Source organism: Primulina eburnea, chromosome 2 (assembly GCF_022965805.1).
Source record: "Primulina eburnea isolate SZY01 chromosome 2, ASM2296580v1, whole genome shotgun sequence".
In the NCBI taxonomy this organism is placed as follows: Eukaryota; Viridiplantae; Streptophyta; class Magnoliopsida; order Lamiales; family Gesneriaceae; genus Primulina; species Primulina eburnea.
Genome location: NC_133102.1, coordinates 8,907,151 through 8,925,884, shown reverse-complemented (window position 1 = coordinate 8,925,884; position 18,734 = coordinate 8,907,151). Strand labels below are relative to the sequence as shown.

Sequence of the window (18,734 nt, the reverse complement as noted above, 5' to 3'; positions counted from 1 at the left end):
GGCCTTCTCCATGGTTGGTTGGCATTAAAGTGTGCCACAATTTCGGCTCTTTCCTCATCCAATTCCTCTTCTCCCAAATCAGTATCGATAGTGGCCTCCAAAGGGTCCCTAAGAGCATCCTGCACATAGTTAGACGCAAGAGAGTCAAACGCATCAATTCTAAAACAACTATCAAAATGCAGTGTGTGCTTAAGTGCATTAAACACATCAAAAATAATCTCTTCGTCGCCCACTCTCAATCGCAACTTCCCTTCTTGCACATCAATCAGTGCCTTGCCAGTCGCAAGGAACGGTCTACCCAAAATCAGAGGCATCTCCTCATCCTCATCCATATCAAGCACCACAAAGTCCGCAGGAAAGATAAACTTGTCCACTTTCACTAGCACATCCTCAATCACTCCGCGGGGGTACTTGACAGACCTGTCAGCCAGTTGTAAAGACATCCTCGTCGGCTTAGGCTCTCCTAATCCGAGTTTCCTGAAAACAGATAAGGGCATCAGATTAATACTTGCACCAAGATCACACAATGCTTTACGAAAAACAACATCACCAATCATGCAAGGGATAGAAAAACTCCCTGGGTCTTTTAGTTTCGGTGGGATTTTGTTTTGCACCAAAGCAGAGCAACTCTCAGTCAAGTTCACTGTCATGTGATCCTCCAATTTTCGCTTGTTAGCTAAGATGTCCTTCAAGAATTTGGCATAACTAGGCATTTGCATTAAAGCATCGGCAAAGGGAATATTGATATGCAATTTTTTAAACACCTCAAGAAATTTACCGAATTGTGCATCTAGTTTTGCCTTTTTCAATGCTGCAGGGAAAGGCGGGGGAATAACAATCCTAGGATGTGCCGTGGGTGCTGGTGTAGAGTTAGATGACTTACCTTTTGACGCCTCAGCCTGCTCATCCGGTTCTTGGCTTTTCTCTTTCTCTCTAGGCTCCAAAATCTTTCCACTCTTCAACTCAATGGCCTTTACTTGCTCTTTTGGATTAGTCTCGGTATTACTTGGCAAGGTGCCCGGCTCTCGACTTGCTATCATCTTGGCCAACTGTCCAATTTGATTCTCGAGCCCCTTTATTGATGCATCTTGGTTTTGGAGTCGAGTTTCAGTGGATGAGATAAACTTAGACATCATTTGTTCCAAGTTGGGCTTTTCTTCTCTAGGAGGATCGGATCTGTACATCGGTTGTTTCCCATATTGTTGTCCTCCTTGCGGCCTATTCTGACTGTTTTGACCGCCCCATGAGAAGTTGGGATGTTGCCTCCACCCAGGATTATATGTGTTTGAGTAAGGGTCATTCCGTGGACGGTTTTGGACTCCCACTTGATGCACAGGTGCTCCTTCGGGCACATAGAATGGATTGTCATCTTGACAGTCTTTCACATAGTGCTCACCTCCACATTTCTCACAGAATACCTCTTGCAAACGCATAGCCGTGCCACCCAAGTTCAAGCCATCTATTTTCCTGTTTAAAGCATCAAGTTGTGCAGTAATAGCAGAAAAATCAGTTACCTGGTGCACTCCTGCACTTCTCCGCTGGTTGTTTCTGTCAGATTGAGGATGATAACTGCTAGCAGCCATCTCCTCCAACATCTCATATCCTTCTTCCGCAGTCTTCCTCAATAGGTTCCCACACGCTGCAGCATCTATCATAGTACGGTTAGGAGTAAGCAAACCGTAATAAAAAGTTTGAACGACTAACCCAAGTGGTAACTCGTGATGTGGGCATCTTCGTAATAGATCCTTGAAACGCTCCCACGCCTCATATAGTGACTTTTGATCGAACTGAGCAAATGTTGTAATGTCAGCTCGCAGCTTCATGGTTTTTGATGGAGGAAAGTATTTGATAAGAAACGCCTTCGCCATGTCCTCCCATGTAGCGATCGAACCTACAGGTAAACAATTTAACCAAGCTTTAGCTTTATCACGCAAAGAGAAAGGAAATAAACGCAGTCTAACAGCATCATCAGAAACTCCATTAAATTTAAAGGTATCGCAAATCTCAAGAAAATCCGCGATGTGTGTGTTTGGATCGTCCACAGCAGTTCCTCCGAATTGGACGGTGTTCTGAATCATCTGGATAATGGCTGGTTTTATTTCGAATTGGTTTGCCCGCACAATCGGCCTCACAATGCTGGGGCGTGCACCATCCAAAGAAGGTTGGGCATACTCTAACATGGGTATGCGGCGTGGCATCTCAATTCGTCTCTCGTTTTGGCGCTCTGCCTCCTGCTCTTGTTCGTGCCTCTCCATCAGTTCCTTAAGTCTTTGCTGTTGTCTTCGCCTGCGGAAAGTCCTTTCAATTTCAGGGTCACACTCAAGCTCCAAGTCAAGTGACTTTGGCATGCACCGGAAGAGATATCTGAATCAAAATATGGAGTGTTAGTTCAGTAAAAATAAAATACACTAAAGAACATAACTAAGAATATAATTGTAGATTAACAGTCCCCGGCAACGGCGCCAAAAACTTGATCGAGCAAAACTTGCACTATGAATTCCCCAAGAAAATATGATTTTGTATGCTCAAAATGTAATCGCAAGTGCACGATGTCAAGTAATAGTATAGTGTATATGAATACGAGTATCGTTCCACTGGAGACTGTATTTAACAAGTATTATTTTAGTTATTGAAACTTTAGCGACGAAGTTTGGTTGTTTGTTTATAACTACTAAAATGCAAGAAAATTAAATAAACAAGTTCAAAGATTAAATGATAAAATATGAATGCTAAATCAATGGATTAAATTTCAAATGATAAAAGAATTTGTTGGGAATTCTGGTTCACCTACCCCTTATTAATTAATTAATTCGTTCGATTGTGTTCTACGCTTCCGACAGGATTTCCTATTTAATTGAACACACTCTCTCGAGCTATGCCAAACTAATTCACTCAATGAAGTAATTAAATGTCTTTAATCATTTATCAAGAATGAACCGCATTTCGATTGATGAAATCCCCTAGTTTTCGACTCTAAGGACTATGACTATCGGCACGTATCCAATTTCATATGTCTATGCAAATTGTTGATCCGCAGATTATACTACTCGATCCTATCACTAGTTATTCTCTCGAACTCACTCGTGATATAAAATCGTCGTAAAAGTTAGCTATGCTCAAATGACACAATAACAATCGTAGTGTAATCAAGAATAAAGCACAACTCAAAATATGAATTAATCAACTAAAAGTTTGGGGTAGGATCCCCTTTAATCCCAACAAATATGAAAGTTAGCTACTAGAATTCATAATTAAAATAAGCAAAACAATGTTTAAACAAAGGAAAATAAACTAGAAATACTAGGCGTGACGAAATCTGCGAAGAACGATGCCCGGAAACCGTCGAATTTTCAATCCAAGTGCAAAAGTTCTCCAAAATCCCTTTTTTGGCTCTCAAAATATGTCTGAAATCTCTGAATCTTCCCCCCAATTCGTCTCCCAGACTTACCATATCGTTCCCCATCATCAAATAAGGCAAGACATCGCGAATAACACTTTCCAAAAATAGGTGGCGCTCGGGCGGTAGAAAAGTACCGCTCGAGCGCCACATTCTCTGTAATTTTCCTTGGCATATGCAGCATTCGCGCTCGGGCGGTAGAAAACTACCGCTCGAGCGCCGACCTTTCTGTCGAAGTTCCTTCGGGGCTTTCATCTCGCGCTCGGGCGGTAGAATTTCACCGCCCGAGCGCCAATCCTTCTGTCCTTTTTGTCTTGACTTGGCACTTGGCTCCGATTTTTGGTTGTTCCGGCCTTTTTTCCTGCAAATTAATCACGCCCGAGTGAGATAGGATAAAATGCAAATATTTACTCTAAAATGAACAGAAAGTAAACGAAATGCATACATGCACCATGCAAACACAACTAAACCAATGCAATAAAACACGTAAAAACGACACATATCACCTTCTTTCTGAGCATATTGTTTTACTACCTATTTAACATGATACCACTCCACTTGATTATTTTCATCACACTTGATCTTATAGACTCATCTATTACCAATGAATTTCCTCTTTCATGGTAGTGTAACATGATCCCAAGTTTTATTCATGTCTAATGTCTCATTTTTTTCTTACATTTTGGTCATCCTCAGGGATACATTCGAGATTTGAGTAGCCTCATGGAAACTCGATGAATCATCATCCTCTGTTAATAGACAATATGCAATATCACTTTCAGTGAAATAATTTGAAATCCAACCTGGTAGTCTTCTCTCTCAAGTTTACTACCTAACTTGGAAACCTTAAGACTCAACATTTTCTGGTTCCTTGTGCTCTGGTACTTGTTGGAACATTTCATGTTCGCAATCTTGATTTTGATGGTAACGAAATTTGTTATTTTGTTTCTAATGATTTACTTTAGTGTGCAGGTAGCTGGAATTGATGAGGCTTCGAACTAATCAGTTAAGCGAGGTAAAACTGAAGCTATCGAGACATAAACTGAAAACACCAACTGATCGACCAAACTGAATCATTTCAAATGACATATCAAAGAACAGTTCAACTGATTCTCCAGCTGATAGAAGATTCAGAAGAAGATCTTCAGAAGCCCGGCCAGTTGATGAAGAGTTCAACTGATGAAGAACCTAGTTGACCAGTTCAACGAAAGAGTGAAATCAGTTAAACTGATGAGTCAACTGATTTCACCAGCCCAACTGAGGATTAGTTGAGATGACCAGTTTGGAACATCAGCTAGGAATCAATCAGTTGCAGATCAAGACAAGCTTATCTTAGTGGATTCCAACTACGCACAAAGATACAAAGCATTTTTGCGTTCAAAAGTACAATAATGGACGTTACAGCAAAGATTAAAGCCGAGATATTCCTGGAGGCATGTCAGAAAAGTCAATTCACATAAACCAAAGAACGCATTCAAAGCTGCAATGATCACATGGGATGAGTCTCGAAGTATGGTGTCAATGCCTCTATATATACAAGTTCAAGACCATCAACAAATAGAGAGCACAAACAAGAGTGTGTGAAAATAGAAAGAAAGGGCACGCTTATTTACTTATCAGCTTACAAGAAGCAATCTTCCCAGAGGGAACACTCAGTCATATCAGCTTAGTTTAGAAGCTTACTTCTCTCAGTGTGTGAGAACACCTTCGTGGTGCTTTCTTTGTTCAAGTTCTCACACACGCACACACACTATCACTCAAATTTAGTCTTGCACAAAGACAATAAACTTGTGTATGTAGTTTTTGACACACAGATGTTAAACAAGTGTTGTCTGGAAGGTGCTGCTTTCAGTCTAGTCTAGGAGTTCAGTTAGGCAGTGGGTAAGTCCTAAGCTGGGTGGGTTATTACACTTGCTGTAATTAATCAAAGTCTTCTAGCGGATCTTACCCGAGGTGGTAGAAGGGGTGATGTAGGAGCAGTTGAAGTCTACGAACATCCATAAACATATCTTTTATATTTAATTGTTTAACTATTGTTTTCAAACTGATTTAACCAGTAAGAGAATCTGTCGGTTCAGTTTTTCACCATAATTGAATTGATATATGTCTCAACTGATTCATGTTATTTTCAGTTATTCATTTACACATGATATAAAAAATATATCAGTGTTTTTATGTAGAATTATTTTGAGTGTTTTCCGCTTGGTTTAATACCAAACTCGATCTAATTCATCAGTGTATACATTCTTTGAACACGACTTATTGTAGCTCTTGGATAATATTTTGTTTGAAGCACCTCAAGGTGCTCTGCAAACGATCCTTCAGGTACTACTTCACAATAAATTTGATATTGTTTTATCTTATTTTCCACCTAAATTATGATAGTTTGTGAATTGAGTGTGCCTTTTTCTTCCTTTATTTTATCTTACTCGAAGATAACGTCCTTGATGATTATAAGCTTGTGGATAATAGGATCCCACAAGCGAAACTATTTTACTTCATCAGCATAACCCAAGAAGATACATTTTCTGGATTTTGAATCCAACTTTGATCTTTCTTGCTCATTCTATAAAACGTACACATGACTTCCAAATATATGTAAATGAAAATAATTATTCGGCTTCCCAGTCCACATTTCCATCATAGTCTTCGGATCAATCACCACTGAAGGAGAACGATTGATGATATAACAAGTGGTTTCGACTACTTCCACCCAAATTGACTTGGTTAGGCCCGCAGTCTTCAACATGTCTCTTTTTCATTTTAACAAAGTTTTGTTCATCCAGTTTGCTACTCCACTTTGTTGATGTGTGTAAGCCGCAGTTAACTGTCTTTTGATGTCCTTATGTTGAAAAAATGTATCAAATTCATCACTGGTATAGTCTTCTCCATTTTCAGTCCTCAAACACTTGATTTTCTTGTCAGAATAAAGTTCAGCGTGACCTTTGAAATCTTTAAAGTTTGGAAAAACATCTTATTTCATCTTGATTCGATATACCCAACATCCCCAAAAGAAATCATCAATATACAAGACAAAGTATATTTCTCCTCTTAGGGATACAATCGATGCTTTCCAAACATCAAAATAAATCAACTCCATTATGTTTTTAGTTTTGCCAGTAGAAATACCAAATTTTAAAGTATGTTGTTTGTTGGTAACACATTGCTCACAAAATGGTAAACTGACTTTCGTAAGCCCAGGGAGCAGCTTCTATTCTGAGAGAATTTTCAACCTTTGTTCTGGCATATGCACGAGCTTTTTTATGCCATAACATTGTTCATTTTTCTCATACACTAATTGATGCAACCACTAGTTCGTCTCTTTTTGTGTTTCTTCCAAAAATAAATATAGTTTTGCAGTAACCTTTCCGCATTCATAAACACAAGAGCGCCTTTCAAAATTTTCATGATTTCGTTCTCGATACGGATTTTGCACCCAATATCATCCAATTTACCCAACGACAAAATATTATTTGTCAGACCCTTTAAATGTCATATCTCATGTATGGTGTGAAGTGTCATCAAACATTTTTATTTTGATGGTACTGACCCTATCAATTTTTAAGGCTTGATCATTTCTCATGAATGTGAATCCTCTTGAAATATGTTCATAGTGATCGAACCATTCTCTACGAGACGTCATGTTCCACGTCGTTCCTGAATCCATAATCCATACAACACAAACAATTTTCTACCTTCTGCTACTGTTGATGCTTCACTGAATAATATTTCACCACACCCCATAAGGATATTGTTAGTTAAATTGATGATAAGTTAATAATATGAATCTAGTAGACTTTGAAGTAGAAGCTTTGCACGTTCTTTTTCCTCAATTATATTCCCCATAGAGTTAGTAAGGAAAATACAGTATTTAATGTGTTGATATGATAGGTCATTGATGAAGATCCCGGCATTTGAATAGTATAAAGTCTTCTCTTTAGAAAAATTTTGTTGTGGAATCTCATATATTTTTGTCAAAGTTTCCCCGATAACTTTTGTCGTCTTTGTCTCAGACATACTTGAAAGTACTCACTTATCAAATTTGATCTCTCTCGGTCTATTTCAATAGTCGCCAAACAATTTTCATTTCTTAAAATTTTTTGTATCTTTCTTTTTCCACGGCATAAAATTGTTCACATTTTACTTCGTTAGCTCGTACCTTTTCGACATTCTATCTACAATAATATAGTTGAATAAACAAAATAATCTCGCCTTAATAAAAAATTCATAAAAAACTTTTCTGATGTCGAAGATCAATCAAGGCTGCAATTATAAAGCATACACATAATTTTAAAAAATTTTAAACCAAAACTCTGATACCACTTGTTGGTCTCAGGTACGCCATTTTGAGATATAAATATGAAATAAAGAATAAATTGAATATCGAGATTTGATTGAAAAACAACTAAATATTATTAGGATAAAAATCACGGGAAAAATGAAAAGAATTCCGTTATAATATTTTGTGGGTTAAAACATCTCATTGTATTTTAAAGAGAACACTCACTCTCTTAATATAGGAGAACAAGTATCTCACAAATATTATACAGTGTCAAATGTTATGAATGTACTAAGAGAAACTTGAGAATTGAGGATTTTGGGATACTTGAAATGATGGATGAATGCATCTATTTATAGAAGTTCTTCCTCGTGTGAACAAATGAAAAACTTCGCGTCTGAACATTGAAATTTATGCACATTGACAATGTTTCGTCCAACCTTTCGCCCATATGCATGTCATCTACCACCATTTGCCACCAACCATTCAGTGATAAAATATTTAAGTTAGGATATGTATATTCGATTCTCTGACAGATAAGGGGATGAGTATGAAAGTCGAACACTTGACAAGGATAAATATTGATATAATAAAAGAAGATAAGGACAGATTATATGAAATCGTACCTGAATCATTCCAACCTATTGACATCCCTAGTTCTTGCTTCGCTAATAAGTGATTCGAGGTTTCATCTCAATATTATCATGTTCATATTTGTTTGTGTTTAATTTTGTTTTAGGTTTCATCGTGTTTCTTGTATAGTTTTTGAGTCTTGCTATGTCGATGTTTTATTCTGTGTCTGTATTTGTTGTGAGATCTAATTTGAAAACTTTCTTGGTGTCGTAAACCTGTGTCGATTTGGATTCTTGTGGTTCGTAGCACGACCGACCCATGTCGCTTCTTGTGATCGTTTCGAGTTTCTCATCATTAGGACATTAAATACCCTAACGCTAGTAAAAACACAATCCTTACCCACGAATATCAAGCATGTCTTCTCGATGAAGGTGATACTGACGCTCAAAGACATTTGCCCAAACATCCGTCAAAGCATTTTTTCTCGTGAAATATATGAGTGATGAAAATGTAGCAAGATTTCGTAAAAAAATGTAACAAGATTGATTATATCTGGAAAAGTTCCGAACCACATAGTAGAATAGCAAGAAGTTCCACACAGATGTTAAATCTGGATCCAAAATGATTATAGATGGCTCGAAGGTGATCACGAACCACATAAAACTGTTGTGATCTGTGTTCTCTCGTGACCAAACGCAGCTTGAAAGTTCTGTTCCCACAGTGTGAGTGTGATGAGGGTGCTTGTTGTGTGTATCAGAAAGTAGGTGTTGTGCGTGGATGTTGTAACACTCACGACAACATGCAGCGGAAGTTTCAGTTTAAGAAGTTAACACACAACTTGAATTATAATAATAATAAGAGAGACGAGATATAAATTATGCACAAGTATCAAATACTTGTGCGGTACTTCAGGGCAAAATAATTCATTAGAAAAACTTGTAAATTTACAAAAAAACCAATACTAGTGAAAGAATCAAACAACTCCCTTATAAAGGCGAGTAACAAATTGCATCCTACACCTCTAACAAACCGTATAACAAAACTATGTCAGATGCATCAACCGAGAAGTGAAAAATCTTCGAGACTCAACACACTAATCACAACCGTGATTAGGTGTTGTCTTCAGATGTTGGCAGCACTTCACAGCAACAAGTTATCAATCACGAGATGGCTACAGTCTCGAAAAACTCTTCGAACTCCTTCGTATCTCGCCCACTCCTTTTTCACCCTTGTATCCTATTAAAGCACGCACAGAGTTTTATTAGAAAAAAACTCCTTAAAGAATAAAGATCTCATATCTTAAAGATATAAGATTCCATATATTAAAGATATTATGACTCTCATATCGAATACCAAATCTACACGAGATCACATCATAAATTAGAGATTGTTCTCAAGTCTAGAAAGGCAAAACATTAGAGATATTAAAAAGAAAATTATATCAAGGAATTTAATTCCTTTCAATCTCCCCTTTTTTGCCTTTCTGGACAAAACACCCCAACATGGTTATACGGCTCAACTCCCCCTGAGTTAGCAAATCAGTGACTCAGCCAACTTAGTTGTCTCCCCCTGAATTCTGCTGTTAAGCCTTCCCCTAATGAAAAATATCACAGGTGTTGTATGTTAGATGTTGCAACATTCAGATCATAACACCGAAACAGTTCATTTCATTAATCAGGAGGAACAAAGATTAGAGAAAATAAAAGGACTTTAGGACAACTAAAGTAAGAAGGACTAGAACCATCAAGAGAGACAAAAACAAAAGAAACACTCAAAATCTTCTTTATCCAGCATTACTGCTGTCATCATCATCTCTTTTGGCTCCACTGGTTCCGGCTGTATCATGTACTCCCTCTTTTTGTCCAGAATGGATGCTAGTAGCAAGTAAAAGCTCATAATCTGCCACTTGATTTTCATAATGTTCAATGATCTTCTTGGCATGAGCAATCTGTTGGGGACCATACGCAATCTGAGCTTGAATGTAAGAGAGAGATTGCGTAACATAGCCAGCAGGAGGTGTAGGGGGAAGACTAGAAGTGTCCGGCAGAGGCTCAGATGTTGTTTCAGCAGTGTGGCCAACATCTGCAGCAACACTCGAACCCAGCCAAGGCAGATCGATTCTTCGGTTGCCTTTGAAGTAAGCTGGTGAAATCTTTAGGGAATCGCCAACAGGGCAGAGCTCTTCATCAATATCCGGAATGAAACCTTGAGATTCCAAGATTCCATAGATTAGCAAAGGGTAAGGCAGCTTGGTTTTCTTGAAGTCACCTTCAGCATATTGCAATGAAGTCTTGAATACCAGCTTTCCAAAGTTAAAGGCCCGCCCGGTTCCAATAGCAAATAGCATCATGGCCTGTGATCGAGTGACCGCGGTAGTGTTGGTCGATGGAGTCCAGTTCCAAATAGCGGTTTTGTGTAACACAGAAAAGAAAGAGGTGAGATTGGCGGCACTCAACTTCTTGGGATGATCAGGGAAAACTTGGACCGCACCTCCAGTAAGCACAGTGGTAACAACATGGATGTCCAGATCCTCTTCAGCCTCTTCAATATCTGGGGTGTCATAAAATGCATTGATCACAGTCGGTGAGAAATTGTAAATCCGATCCCGAACGAACACTCTGCCATATTTCACCGAGTCCTCATCTGCCACACTCCTCAAAAGATTGCAATAAAACTCCAACACAACTCGGCGACAGTAGGGCATGACTGCGGTGACAGTTGAGAGCATCCTTTGGCTCTTCAAGAACTCAATCAAATTATGCTTTCCATAGGCATCAAAATCAATGTTTTTCTCTTCAATCAACTCTCGATGAATAAATAAGGGCCATAATGCCAAGGCCTCTTCTGAATAAAACTTCGGGGAGAAGGACTTACTGAGATCATAATCAGCAGAGTCAGTGTTGTGCTCGGTGTTGTCAACATTCCCCTCAACACCGGCAGCATCATCAGTAGCATCATCTTCAGAAGACTCGCTAGATTCAGAGTCAATGTCCTCAGATGCATCATCACCTTGTTCCTCAGATTCAAAGTCAGATACAGACGATGAGGAGGAGTCATCAGAGGCACCAGGCCGGTTTTGCTCGAATTCCTTCATCATTTCCGAGTCATGTTCATCCTCCTTAGCCATTTGTTTTCGGGCGGCCTTATCTTCTTTGAGCTGAGCAAGAAACTCTGCCAAAGATTGTTCATCATCTTCAGGTTCACCAGGAGATTGTTCTTCTGTAGCTTCATGAGAGTCCGTGATGGGGTTTGGTTTTTGACTACCAGAAGTAGAACCAGATTCCTTAGCAGCAACAGGTGGTTTGGGGCGAGCCACCAACTCAAAATCATCATCATTGGAGTCGTCTCCAGATGAGAAATCAGGGTCCAGAATAAATGGGACGGTGGATGCCCTTGGTTTCTTGGTAGGGACAAAGTCAGGATCGAACCCTGCTTGTCTCTTTGACTTACGGCGCATAGGAACAGGGGGAAAGGCTCTATTCACGGCCTCAAAATTTGGGGGATCCTCGACATTGATTTCGTTCCCAGGTTCACCAGGAGCGATCATTTCCAGCGGGATTGGTTCTTCTGGTACACCCACAATTTCCATGCCCACAACATCGGTTGCGGCTGTGGGTGTTGTGTCAGGTGATTTGTCGCCCATGCTCGCAGCCATTTCACTCCTAATGTCTTGAGGATCAAAGCCAGCCATCTGCGAAATAGAGAACAACAAAGTAGGGAAGTTCGAAGAAGACAGAAAATTACGAAGAACACAGATACTATTGCGCGAGAAAGAAAACAAATAGTTAGGGTAGGAGAGATTTTAGAATATGAGGGAAAATAGTAAGCCGTAAATTTGTTCCTTATTTATCCCTAAATATTTAAGCACACCCCTCCAACGGTAACATTCTGATGAGCCTCAACTCCGGCATCTTTCCAAATCCGTTTTTACTCCAACGGTAACTTTCTGAGACAGTGTAATCATTCTTTCAAGAAGATCAGCCAGGATGAAACGCCACATCGAATTAACCCCACTAACCGTTATATATCAAGGTATTTCAAAATTAAGTTGGTTAGGTTCTTTTCGAATATCATGAATTAAAAGCTGGTAGCCCACTGGACATGATGAATTCACAAAGCAGTAGTATGAATGACTTAAATTTATGCCTAAAATATGATAAAAAAAAATGAAATATACACGCATGTGATCAAACTGTGATCAGTCTGTAGTTAGGTGTTGGCAACACCTCTTGGCAACACTCACAAGTTGGACTCAAACTTTCTTGAACATTTTTATTTCAGACATGGTAGCTCCCACTCTAGAGGAACGGTCTTCATGGGACTCCTCTAGGTAGCTTTTTCCATCTGGATTTTGACTTAGAAGTGGTAGCTCCCACACTAGAAGAACGGTCTTCATTGGACTCCTCTAGGTAGCTTTTTCCATTTTCTTCTAAACAATGTTTTTGTTCCATTTTTTTTTTTTGAAATTCTTCTCCTCTTTTCTATTTTTCACCTTATTGCTCAAGTATTTTCTAAGTCATTGTCTACATTGGATAAGATCATGTAGGACACGAACATCCTCAACAGCTTTACGACTTAGATTGAGCACATTCCATACTTTAGAGAATTTTGATAGAAAGTTTGATTCACAACTGAGAGCGCACCATTCAGTATCCTTCACTTGTACAGGCTTCACACAAAACAAGATGTATGCAATATGTCTAGCATCCTAAAAATAAAATGCACATGCATGCTGAGTGTTGTCCATAGGTGTTGTAACACCAAGGACAACATCCGTGAGTGATCACTGTGTACACAAGCTGAGAGACTTCCTAAGATTGGAAAATCTCTCAAAATCCAATGGTTTTGTAAAGATATCAGCCAGTTGGTTCTCAGTTCCAACAAATTCCATTTGAATCATACCCTTTTCAACCAAATCTCGAATAAAATGATGTCTAATGTCAATGTGTTTCGTTCGAGAGTGTTGCACTGGATTTTTTGAAATATCAATTGCACTTGAATTGTCGCGGTATAAAATTAAGGTGTCACTGTTGAATCCATAATCTTTAATCATTTGATTCATCCACAGAAGTTGTGAGCAGCAACTAGCGGCTGCAACATACTCAGATTCAGCGGTGGACAAAGACATACAATTTTGCTTTCTACTATACCATGACACCAAATTGTTACCAAGATAAAAACACCCACCCGTGGTACTTTTCCTATCATCTAAGTTTCCAGCCCAGTCAGCATCACTAAAGCCCACTAAATTGGTGTTTGTTTCTTTGGTGTACCACAAACCTAAGTCAACTGTTCCAGATATATATCGCAAAATTCTTTTGACAGCCTTTAGATGAGTGTCTTTAGGATCAGCCTGGTACCTAGCACACAAACATACACTAAACATGATGTCGGGACGACTTGCACTTAAGTAAAGAAGACTGCCTATGATGCTGTGATACTGGGTGTTGTCAACACCTGCCGCAACATCGTCTTTGGACAATTTTTCAGTCGACCCCATTGGTGTTTTCATGTGCTTAGTGTTCTCGGTAGAGAATTTCTTCACCAAATTCTTGGCATACTTGGATTGACATAGAAAGATACCATCATGCATTTGTTTGATTTGCAATCCAAGAAAGAAACTTAATTCTCCTACCATGCTCATTTCAAATGTGGTAGACATGCATTTAACAAATTCATCAACATGCTTTTGAGAAGAAGCACAAAAAATGATGTCATCCACATAAATTTGACACACAAGAATATCATGCTTCGATATTTGAATAAAAAGGGTTTTATCAAACTCACCTCTTTTGAAGCCTAAGTCAAGCAGATATTCAGTAAGCCTACCATACCATGCTCTTGGAGCTTGTTTAAGTCCATAAAGTGTCTTCTTCAACTTGTAGACATGGTTAGGGTGGTGTGGATCTTCAAATCCTTTAGGTTGGCTTACATAAGCTTCTTCTTTCAAGATGCCATTCAAAAAAGCACTTTTCACATCCATTTGATATAATTTTATGTCCATGTGACATGCAATAGCAAGTAAAAGTCTGACCGATTCAATCCGGGCAACAGGGGCAAATGTCTCGTCAAAATCAATTCCTTCAATTTGAGTATACCCTTGAGCAACTAGCCTAGCTTTGTTTCTCACAACAATTCCAGATTCATCAGTTTTGTTTTTAAAAATCCATTTGGTTCCAATATCATTCACATTATAAGGTCTGGGAACCAAATCCCACACATCATTCCTAACAAATTATTCAAGTTCCTCATGCATTGCATCAACCCAAAATTCATCTTTTAAGGCTTCATTTATATTTTTGGGTTCAATGAGCGAAACAAAACAAGAGTGACTTACTTGAGAGTATACGGAAGTCATGCATACTAGTCCCATCATTTTCCGATAGTCTACCTTCTCCTTTCTTCTCGTTTGCATTCCTCCAAATGTTTCTCCAATGATCTGAGATGATGGATGATTTTTCTGAACCTTGCTGGGAATATCAATCTCTTCATTGGTTACACCGTCATCATTCTCAGTATACTTTCCTAGTTCATCATTTGATTCTGCCAGTGCAGGTGTTGTCTCCGGTGTTACAACACCGGGTGCAACATCTGTGTTAGGCAGTGTCTCACTTTCGTTCAGCAGCCCATCAATATCATCCTCGATTGTTTTTCCCGTTAGATCTGCAAGATCATCAAAAACAACGTTAATAGACTCCGTAGTCATTCTTGTTCTCAGATTATACACGCGATAAGCACGACTATTAGATGAATAACCAACGAATAAACATTTGTCACTTTTAGAGTCAAACTTTGCAAGATGGTCTCGGTCATTCAAAACATAACATACACACCCAAAAACATGAAAATACTTAAGGTTCGGCCTCTTTCCCATGATGATTTCATAGGATGTCATAGTAGAACCACTCCTTAAGTACACACGATTTGAAATATGACATGCTGTCTTTAAGGCCTCGGCCCAAAATCTCTTTGAAATATTCTTTGAACTTAACATGACCCTAGCCATTTCTTGCAGTGTCCTATTCTTCCTTTCGGCTATTCCATTTTGTTGAGGAGTCTTAGGGGCCGAAAATTCATGAGTTATCCCTCTCTTTTCACAAAATGATATAAAGTGTGAGTTTTCAAATTCTTTACCATGGTCGGTCCTTATCTTACCAACCCTCAGATTATGTAGATTAGTAATCTTAGCATGTAATTTCTTGAAAACATCAAATGTATCGGATTTTTCTCTAAGAAATCTTACCCAAGTAAAGCGAGAGAAATCATCCACACAAACACATGAATACTTCTTACCTCCAAGGCTTTCCACTTCCATTGGACTCATAAGATCCATGTGCAAGAGTTCAAGACACTGTGTTGTCCCAAAGTGTTGCAACACTTGATGGGGAACACGTGTTTGCTTACCTTTTTGACATGCACCACAAACATACGAAATTCCAGAGGATAAATTAGGCATACCTCTCACAGCATCATACTTACCAAGATTCTTTAATGTCTTGAAGTTTGCATGTCCCAATTTTTGATGCCACAAGTTTAATTCACTGACCTTTGAATGATTGCATACTAAGTCTTCTCCAAGTTGATAGCAATTATCAGCAGACCTTGTACCTGTCAAAATACGAGTATTAGCATTATCAAACACTTCACAATTGTCTTTATCAAACTTAACATGCAAACCGTCATCACAAAGTTGACTTATGCTTATTAAGTTTGAGTTAAGCCCTTCGACATAAAGCACATTGTGTAGATTAGGCAGTCCATCAACATTCAAGGTTCCTTTGTCAGCAATTCTTCCTTTAGCACCACCACCATACGTCACATGACCACTCCTCAGTTCAACATAGTCAATCAAATGGTCTTTAGAACCTGTCATGTGACGTGAATAGCCACTGTCAAAGTACCATATTCCTGCAATGTTATTCTTTAATGAAGTACAAATAACGGAACATTGAATCTTAGCCTTTGGTACCCAAACCCTTTTTACCGTCGGTTTTCTGTTGGCAGTGTTGCGCCGGGTGTTATACAACACCTGTGGCAACACCTGTTCTGATTCCCATCTCTTGTAATAGCAGTAGGGTTTGATATGACCAGGTCTAAAACAATAGTGGCAGATAAAGTGGCGTTTTCTGGATTTGGACTTCTTGGTAGATATTTGCCTTTTAGATGGAGCACCTTTTTCAGTTTGTGTAGCATTCGAGGTTTCAACACTTCTTTTGACAAAAACAGTTGGTTTTCTCTCAGTATTGGAAGATTCTCCAATTTCGAACAGACTATTCGGATAACCAAGTCCAGCTTTGTCATTTTGTCCAATCATCAAAAGTGAATCAAGTTTGGATGAACTTGAATTCATCTTGGCAAGAATCTGAGTTGCTTCTCCAAGTTCCTCTTTGACTTTGCATAATTCAAAATCTTTCTTGCTTAAGATCACTTCAAGTCGTGATATTTGTGACTTTAGCTCAGCATTCTCTTTGGAGAGAATTGCATTTCCTTTAGTTCTTTTGATCCAGTCTTCATATAGTTCTTCGTACATCGTCTGCACACTTTCTAGAGTGACTTCATCATCATCTACCTCTTGAGTTTCAGACTGACTTGCCTCCGCAAGGGTTGTAGATTTAAGACATACTGAATTCGAAGAGGTGTTGCGGCCAGGTATTGCAACACCTGTGGCAACACCCAAAGGATTGATTTGCATTAAGCGTTTCTCCTTGATCACAGAAGATAACGATGTGTGATTTTCAGATTCACTTGATCCTTGATCATCATCAGACTCTTCATCACTCAGGGTGACAGTCATGCCTTTGTTTTTCCTAAGTCGATTGGCACACTCATTGGCATAGTGTCCATATCCCGAACACTCTCTACATTGCACTGAATCCAGGTTTCTGACATTTGATTGGATTTGCACTTCGGTTTTTGGTCGAAACTGTCCTTTCATAGGAGTAAACTTTTGAGCTTTTGCAGAAGTGGTGATGTTGGGTAGCACAGATTTCTGCCCACTTTTTTTCTTCTCTTTCATGGTCTTCAAGTAATCACCGAATTTCTTAGTAAACAGAGAGATCGATTCTTCACCTAAATCAGACTTTTCCACCTCTTTTGATATTTGAAGGATTTCATCATAAGATTCGGTTGAGGCTTCAAGGGCTATTGTTTTCCCTTTATCCTTCCTTTGTAAATCGAGGTTCATCTCAAATGTTCTGAGAGAACTCATTAATTCATCCACATTGATTTTTGAAGTGTCTTTAGATTCTTCAATTGCACACACTTTGACATTAAATCTCTCAGGTAGAGATCTTAAGACTTTGTTCACCAATCTTTCATTGGGCATGGGGTCTCCAAGACTGTGAGCTTCATTAGAAAGTTGTCTCAACCGGCTATCGTACTCAAGAATAGACTCCTTGTCCTCCATCCTCAAGCTTTCAAATTTTGATGTCACCATCCTTAGCCTGGTTTTACGCACGCTCTCAGATCCTTCACAATGTTTCTGAAGTATATCCCACGCTTCTTTAGCACAGACACAACTGGTGATTAGGTTAAACATCCTTGTGTCAACTGATGAAAATATAGCATTGAGAGCCTTGGAATTAAAATTTGAAGTTTGCACTTCATCAATTGTCCATGTACTTTCGGGTTTGAGCCGAGAGTCTCCATCAGCATCCTCGATCTTTGGTGGGCTCCAACCATCAAGTACACGCAGCCAAGCTCTTTCTTCAATAGATTTTATAAAGACCCTTATCTTTACTTTCCACAAAGCATAGTTTGAACCATCCAACACGGGAGGTCTAAAAACAGTGTTTGTTGATGCTTCCATTTTTTTCTGTGAAAACAAAACAAAACAGGATCTCACTTAGTAGCGTCAAGTGGAGGCTCTGATACCAATTGAAAGTTTTGTTCCCACAGTGTGAGTGTGATGAGGGTAATTGTTGTGTGTATCAGAAAGTAGGTGTTGTGCGTGGATGTTGTAACACTCACGACAACACGCAGAAGAAGTTTCAGTTTAAGAAGTTAACACACAACTTGAATTATAATAATAATAAGAGAGACGATATATAAATTATGCACAAGTATCAAATACTTGTGCGGTGCCTTAGGGCAAAATAATTCACTAGAAAAACTTGTAAGTTTACAAAAAAACCAATACTAGTGAAAGAATCAAACAACTCCCTTATAAAGGCGAGTAACAAATTGCATCCTACACCTCTAACAAACCGTATAACAAAACTATGTCAGATGCATCAACCGAGAAGTGAAAAATCTTCGAGACTCAACACACTAATCACAACCGTGATTAGGTGTTGTCTTCAGATGTTGGCAGCACTTCACAGCAACAAGTTATCAATCACGAGATGGCTACAGTCTCGAAAAACTCTTCGAACTCCTTCGTATCTCGCCCACTCCTTTTTCACCCTTGTATCCTATTAAAGCACACACAGAGTTTTATTAGAAAAAAACTCCTTAAAGAATAAAGATCTCATATCTTAAAGATAT

The 18,734-nt window shown here is 38.8% G+C and overlaps 2 protein-coding genes and 1 non-coding gene across 3 annotated transcripts; 1 reads left to right on the top strand and 2 right to left on the bottom strand.

Moving 5' to 3' along the window:
- Positions 1 to 1,713: 1,713 nt before the first annotated feature.
- LOC140824874 (small nucleolar RNA R71) lies at positions 1,714 to 1,819 on the top strand. Its single transcript, XR_012116492.1, has one exon. It is a non-coding gene; the product is annotated as a small nucleolar RNA R71 (small nucleolar RNA).
- An 11,213-nt stretch (positions 1,820 to 13,032) lies between these two features.
- LOC140824087 (secreted RxLR effector protein 161-like) lies at positions 13,033 to 13,749 on the bottom strand. Its single transcript, XM_073185685.1, has 2 exons — positions 13,243 to 13,749; positions 13,033 to 13,152 (listed from the first exon to the last, which is right to left on the bottom strand). Exons 1-2 carry the CDS (start codon positions 13,747 to 13,749, stop codon positions 13,033 to 13,035), a joined length of 627 nt encoding a protein of 208 aa, XP_073041786.1.
- A 735-nt stretch (positions 13,750 to 14,484) lies between these two features.
- Positions 14,485 to 18,057, bottom strand: LOC140824086 (uncharacterized). Its single transcript, XM_073185683.1, has 3 exons — positions 15,951 to 18,057; positions 15,708 to 15,857; positions 14,485 to 14,912 (listed from the first exon to the last, which is right to left on the bottom strand). Exons 1-3 carry the CDS (start codon positions 18,055 to 18,057, stop codon positions 14,485 to 14,487), a joined length of 2,685 nt encoding a protein of 894 aa, XP_073041784.1.
- Between the last annotated feature and the right edge of the window lie 677 nt (positions 18,058 to 18,734).

Excerpts from the sequence above, each read along its gene's own strand:
- LOC140824087 (XM_073185685.1), bottom strand. The coding sequence starts at position 13,749 with ATGGGGTCGACTGAAAAATTGTCCAAAGACGATGTTGCGGCAGGTGTT. Across the intron at positions 13,153-13,242 it reads TATACCGCGACAATTCAAGT|GGTATGATTCAAATGGAATT; the intron begins GCAATTGATATT and ends TTGGTTGAAAAG.
- LOC140824086 (XM_073185683.1), bottom strand. The coding sequence starts at position 18,057 with ATGGAAGCATCAACAAACACTGTTTTTAGACCTCCCGTGTTGGATGGT. Across the intron at positions 15,858-15,950 it reads GCTTAACTCAAACTTAATAA|GTACAAGGTCTGCTGATAAT; the intron begins GCATAAGTCAAC and ends GTATTTTGACAG. Across the intron at positions 14,913-15,707 it reads TAAGTATGATGCTGTGAGAG|ATCTAACGGGAAAAACAATC; the intron begins GTATGCCTAATT and ends ATGATCTTGCAG.